The 7,027-nt window shown below is 42.0% G+C and overlaps 1 protein-coding gene across 1 annotated transcript in view; it reads right to left on the bottom strand.

Moving 5' to 3' along the window:
• The window catches only part of kcnh3 (potassium voltage-gated channel, subfamily H (eag-related), member 3), a 110,272-nt gene that overhangs the window by 15,391 nt on the left and 87,854 nt on the right, over positions 1-7,027 (bottom strand). Inside the window, exons 8-9 of the mRNA XM_029459159.1 lie at positions 3,806-4,180; positions 1,603-1,802 (exon numbers count right to left, since the gene is read on the bottom strand). Coding sequence (XP_029315019.1) covers positions 1,603-1,802; positions 3,806-4,180 — 575 coding nt within the window. The remainder of the gene's footprint in view (positions 1-1,602; positions 1,803-3,805; positions 4,181-7,027) is intronic.

Genomic DNA, 7,027 nt, shown 5'->3' with positions numbered 1-7,027 from the left:
GTACAACATGTATGACTCTGTTCACCTGTAGTGTGTACAACATGTATGACCCTGTTCACCTGTAGTGTGTACAACATGTATGACTCTGTTCACCTGTAGTGTGTACAACATGTATGACCCTGTTCACCTGTAGTGTGTACAACATGTATGACCCTGTTCACCTGTAGTGTGTACAACATGTATGACTCTGTTCAACCTGTAGTGTGTACACATGTATGACCTCTGTTCACCTGTAGTGTGTACAACATGTATGACTCTGTTCACCTGTAGTGTGTACAACATGTATGACCTGTTCACCTGTAGTGTATACAACATGTATGACCCTGTTCACCTGTAGTGTGTACAACATGTATGACCCTGTTCACCTGTAGTGTGTACAACATGTATGACTCTGTTCACCTGTAGTGTGTACAACATGTATGACTCTGTTCACCTGTAGTGTGTACAACATGTATGACCCTGTTCACCTGTAGTGTGTACAACATGTATGACTCTGTTCACCTGTAGTGTGTACAACATGTATGACTCTGTTCACCTGTAGTGTGTACAACATGTATGACCCTGTTCACCTGTAGTTTGTACAACATGTATGACCCTGTTCACCTGTAGTGTGTACAACATGTATGACTCTGTTCACCGTAGTGTGTACAACAATGTATGACTCTGTTCACCTGTAGTGTGTACAACATGTATGACTCTGTTCACCTGTAGTGTGTACAACATGTATGACTCTGTTCACCTGTAGTGTGTACAACATGTATGACCCTGTTCACCTGTAGTGTGTGTACAACATGTATGACTCTGTTCACCTGTAGTGTGTACAACATGCATGACCCTGTTCACCTGTAGTGTGTACAACATGTATGACCCTGTTCACCTGTAGTGTGTACAACATGTATGACCCTGTTCACCTGTAGTGTGTACAACATGTATGACTCTGTTCACCTGTAGTGTGTACAACATGCATGACCCTGTTCACCTGTAGTGTGTACAACATGTATGACCCTGTTCACCTGTAGTGTGTACAACATGTATGACCCTGTTCACCTGTAGTGTGTACAACATGTATGACTCTGTTCACCTGTAGTGTGTACAACATGTATGACTCTGTTCACCTGTAGTGTGTACAACATGTATGACTCTGTTCACCTGTAGTGTGTACAACATGTATGACTCTGTTCACCTGTAGTGTGTACAACATGTATGAATGTTACAATACATATCTTTAAAGGAGCTTTTCTCTAAAGGAGCTTTTTCTCACACTCTTCAGCAGAAGTCTCCACTTCAGCAGCACTTACATACACCAAACTCTCCACTTTTATTCCTCTCTATATTCTGAAGCTTTGTGCAGAGGGCTTTGTTCACATGTCACTCACAGCTCATGTTATACACGCTACACTGATACACCTTTATCCAATGTTCAGATTTATGCAAATTTGCACACATTTTATAAGAAAATGCCTAATTTGCTAATATAAACATACAATGTCAGAACCCTGGTCACCTGCAGTGTGTTCCCTTAATGCAGGTTTAAAGGTTTACATTGTGTTGATGAAATCAGTGTAATATTCACTTATAGAAGTGAGTCCGCTTTCCTCTCACCTCATTGACGTCTATTCCGTTGTTGACCGACCAGGTGGTCTGGAAACACTCCAGCATGCGCTGCTCCAGAGCTTTGGGCAGCCGATGCACCCGGATGAAGTCCTTCAGGTCCTTGGTGCGGGTGTGGTAGAGCGAGCGGCGCGAGTACATCCTCTGGATGATGGCCGTCACGTTACCAAACACCACTGCGTGCATCAGCGCTGCAGGAGAGGAAAGGTGGCGTTATTTTATTGCCTTTTATCTCGACGGCTCAGGAACATCCCATAATGCCTCTGCACAGCAGGGCGCTTCATAGGGCGTCTTTATAAGCCCCAAGAAGTTAAAGAGCACGCAGCTTAACAGGATTTAGCTGCTCTGAAACCACCACAACGCACCGCCTCACGTGGATTACTGAGTTCACAAAACACATAACTGAAGTGATAAATAATCTTTTACTTCAGCAACAAAAACTAAACTATTGTTCTAAAACCCGAAACTGCTCTAACCCCAGAGTGAGCGATGCGTCTTCACGTCCATTAAACCCTTCCACACTCCTTGAACGTGAACACAGTTCAGCAGCTGGAACTTTATATCTTTTAATGTACTTCCCTGACGGAGCGCTTTCTCTCCCCAAATGTCGTTTCTGCTCAAGTAGAAAAGCTGCCGAAGAAGCGTTCAGACCTCCGGACACGGACACAGTCCACTGACACCCAGACTAATGACATTACTTTAGGACGACTGCTCCTGCAGGCACAGCGACCCACCTCACAGATGTATAAATATCTTTCCGTTGCAGCTGAAGGGCACACACTGCTTCAGGGACGCTCTGCGCTCGACACACACATTCAGAGATTAATGGAGCGATAGTCGGCTCTCTTATACAGGACTATATACACATCTCTGTGGGTTATTAAAAATTATTAAAACTTTATTTATTTATCAACAAACTCCTGAAACAGCAGCAGTGTCTCACCTGTGGATTAATACATATCTGATGCCGCACTGAGTATTTACAGCACCGAGACGGGGAATGTGGGGGGGAAACAAAACAGCTGGGACTGTAGGCTGATAATATAATATATAATTATATATTAATACACTCAGTGTCGATGTTATAACATTACATTTAGGAAGGTAAACAAAAGATTTAGGCACTTTAGCCCCTTTCACTGGAACATAGCAGCTTTCATAATTCTATCATCCAGGAAATGTTGTGCACAGACAGCAGTCAGTGTCTGAAGTGTGTGTGTGCGTGTGTGTGTGTGTGTGTGTGTGTGTGTGTGTCCTCTGACCATAAATCTTAGCATTTCTCTCACCAAATAACATTTTATTCGCTTCATTTTGTTCTCACTTCTCGTTGCATTGCTTTCTTCAGCAGGTGTCACCGTACTGTGTGTTCAGATTCATATCCTTTTATCCATCCAACTTAATGTTATTACAAAAGGCGACATGTTTCTTCAGCTTGTAAAAAATGAGGCTGCATCGCTGCATTTGATATTTGAGTGTTTAAAGGCAAAGGAAATAAAGTATTTATAAGGCTTATTATGAACAGTTTAGTTGTTTAAGAGACGTTATTAGATCGAGATCTGCAGATGTTCAAGGTTGCTTTGTTGGTTTCGGACATAGAAAAGTGGTATTAAGTCAAACATTTAATCAGCGCTTGGATTTCACACCAAAATACTAATAGTGATAGACAATCAATCTGTAGTCAATAGTGAATGGATTGTTTTGCATACAAAGTGTGTGTGTGTGTGTTTACATCTATTGTAGAACAAAATGTGCGCAGCTGTGTTTTGATGTCTCACTGGTCCCAGATAATGAGCTGAGTGAGTACTTAGGACTGAGAGGAGAAGAAGAGCTTCAGGTCCAGAGAGGAAACACTAACATGCATCCAAAGTGGAACTAAATCACACACACACATCCTTGCTTTCCCCCCTCGCGAGGCCTGCATTATTCCCCCCAATTGTGGGGTCCACCCTTTCTAATTGTCCTAGAGCTCTGTAAAGACAACAAAAAACATTCTAGCATTCAGAACGTGTGAGGTCCACCATCATACACACATATTTCTATCACAGTTACTGTAATGGTTTTTCCTTGTTACCTAAGAAACTTCAGGACAGGGTTACATCACACACACACACACACGCACACACACACACACACACACACACACACACACACACACACACACACACACACACACACACACACACACACACCTCACCTCCTATGAGCATGGTGCAGATGGAGAAGATCTTCTCTGAGTCCGTGTTGGCTGACACATTTCCAAATCCCACACTGGTGAGACTGCTGAGAGCGAAGTAGAGCGATGTCACGTAGCTGCTACGCATCGACGGTCCGCCACCCAGCACCCCGAAGCTCCCGCCCTCGGTGCCCGTCCCCGACACGGCCTCGCCTCCAGACATGTTTCCATTATAGTGGCTGGAGTTCCAGGAGCCCTGCGCTCTGACCTCTGACCCCGACACGTTCCACTGACTGCTGTTGGCCGGGAGGTTGCTGACTGTGGCGGAGAACAGCGTGGTCAGCGGGGGCAGGAAGTAGGGGGTCCCCAGACGCTTGGCCAGCTCATGGAGCCAACCTGAGAGAGAAAGAGAGAGAGAGAGAGATTAGTTTAAGTGTTGCACATTTTTACTACGAAACGGTACAACAATTCGGCACGCATCTTTTACAGTCACCTGAGATAAACGAAATAGACGGTATTTATCCTTCATCATCTCCAACAGCACACAAAGTTCTTACTAAATCCGGTTATATATATGTGTAAGGGTGCTTTTGTGTACAAAACATTATCTTCTATATATAATATTTCATAACCTTGCAGGACCTTGGGGGCTCTAGAAACACCCTCAAAGAGGTCATTATGCATTATATGCAAATGAACAGGCAGCCATTCAGCTTCAGAGGAAGGAAAAGTAAAGAAAAAGAAGATGGGACTGGACCAAGAAAGCAGGAGAAAGAAGAATGTAGGAAGTGAAGAAGGATAAATTATTGACAAAACAGTGTGTGTGTGGATGAATGTTGAACCCAGTCTGAGCCCCTGACAGCAGAATCTGAAAAGGAAAGACGGCAAGAGAGGGAACATGAATAATACAATATGGATGCATCTATTCATTGATCTCCAGCATCAGCGCTGACCTTGTGTGTGTGTGTGTGTGTGTGTGTGGACAGTGAGTCCAGCCTGGCAGCATTAATAAGCAGAAGTGACAATCGAGCTGTGAACAGAGTCTCAGTGAAGCAGCTAAACCAACAACATTAGAGGATTTAACACCTGAGTAGTTTCCTAATTACTTTGTCATTAGCACAACTTAACCTCGGCCTTCCCGGGGAAACGTGGACCTGACTAAGCCATGATATATTATATGCATGGAGTTTGGAATATATAAAAAAACAACAAAGAAAAGATTGTATCTTGTTATTGCATACGGGAACGTGAAGGCCATTACTGATATACTGATTACTGCTATAATAAATATGCAAGTCTGAGACAGACGTTGAATTAGGCTGCAGGAGGGCAGGAGTGTATTGTGACTCATGCTCGGCCTTCATCGGGTCCCTTCATGACACTTTATATTTAAATTTAAAACAGTCTTAAACCACCTGACTGCCTGTGTGTAAGTAAATCAATTACTAGGATGATAGATGGTTTTATTACTCTCCATAAATGTTTAAATTCAACAACGTCATCGCGGCCGTAGTCGCTAAAGAATCTACAACAGCCATACGTGAAGCATACCAACAACAACCAGTCATGTTTTATTAGGATATAACTAAACTCAGGTTTTAATATTTAATATTTAATATTTTTTTTATCAGTAACCTTTATATTCAGGGCGCATCATTGTGTGTATCATTGATTCTTGTTGCTCTACCGTTAAGAAATAATCAAATAGCTGGAAACTATATTATTAGTTAAATGGATCATCAATTGATTTTAGTTTTTATTAAAGTGCTCAAGACTGCACTTTGTGGAATTGACATGCACTCTGCCATCTGAGCGTTAGAGCGAAACCAGAGGAAGAGGAAAGAAATAAAAACAACAAGAGAAGGAACCGACCAGTCGTTGTACAACAGCAGAAACTGATACAGTCCTGCAACACATCCTCAAACCGCTGGTGCTAATTCCACTGGTGGATCATTAAGTCAGGCTTTGACGTGCAAACGGACTCTGTTCACAGTGTTTCAGCCTCTCTGCCTCTGTCCGAGGGGAGGGGTTCTCTTCTGTTTAGCAGACACTTGTGAGCTGTGACTGAAACCTAATCATTGTAGTGGAGCTGCTGTGATCTGTGGATTTCAGTCCATTCAATAACACAGGTAGCAGCGCAAACACATCTCAGTGAAGGCATATGGCAAAGTAATACAATACATTGATACTTTTATGCATTTTAAGTATGAAGTTCTCGCTCCCAACTCCACTTAGTATCTTTCTTGCACGTTCAAAAGTCAGATGTGATACAGTAGTCAATGCTAGGTAGTCAGTGTGCTGGTCTGCTGACAGCCTCCACAGAAAGAACACGTACTGCTACAGTCACTGTTGTTTACCTCAGTCAAACAAGCCCCCCCCCCATCATGTGGCCGCCGCCAGCTGACTGTTGAAGCCAGTGTGAGGAGCCTAAAATGATGGTGATATTCTTTATTTTTCTTATTGTCAATTAATGGATCCTACTAAAAGGAATGTGCCTGTGTAGCCACGTAAAGCTGGGATATTGCTCTGTGCCACAGTGCTCAATTAGAAACACATTAAAGATTTAAAAACATAGCCACACTACCATCCTCGAGAGAAGAACATGTGTATTAATCCACAGCTGAAAATAGTCCCCAATAAAAACATTTAGTCCTTTTTTGATAAAAGCTACAGTGTGCACAGCAGGGCTGAACAATTACTCAAAACTTTATTGAAATGGCAATAAAGTGTACTGCAACTTTTACATCGCATGGAGCCATATTTGTTAAATGTGTATCAACAAATACCAATTTATATTAAATATTGTCGATTCTACAGACTTAGGAAAAAATCTTTGTCTGGTAGAGATCCCCACACAAATAAAACCACTATTCTTTTAAAAATAAAGATAATTCTGTGAAGGAATTAATAATAATAATAATAATAATAATAATAAATTGTATTTATAAAGCGCCTTTCAAAGCTAAAAGCAATCCCTCTAATATCACAAATCAAATTGTAATATCAGTCAAAAATAATCGCAATTACATATTCTTTTCACAATCGTGGCCTCGTACACATGTTTTAGGAAATCACTGAGCCTTTATAAAAAAACTAAATAATTTATATTTGTGAGCCACTTTGAAGGAAGTCCATCTTCAGTAGGAACCAGTCGGCTTGGGATGGATCGTCACCGGTCAGGAAGTTTAGATCTTTTCATGGGTAGGGATGAGAACTGGTTTGTCTCTGAGCTTATCGATGCCT

This window comes from Cottoperca gobio, chromosome 21, assembly GCF_900634415.1.
Source record: "Cottoperca gobio chromosome 21, fCotGob3.1, whole genome shotgun sequence".
Taxonomy (NCBI): domain Eukaryota; kingdom Metazoa; phylum Chordata; class Actinopteri; order Perciformes; family Bovichtidae; genus Cottoperca; species Cottoperca gobio.
The sequence above is the reverse complement of the archived record's forward strand: the minus strand, read 5'-3'. Positions and strand labels throughout refer to the sequence as shown.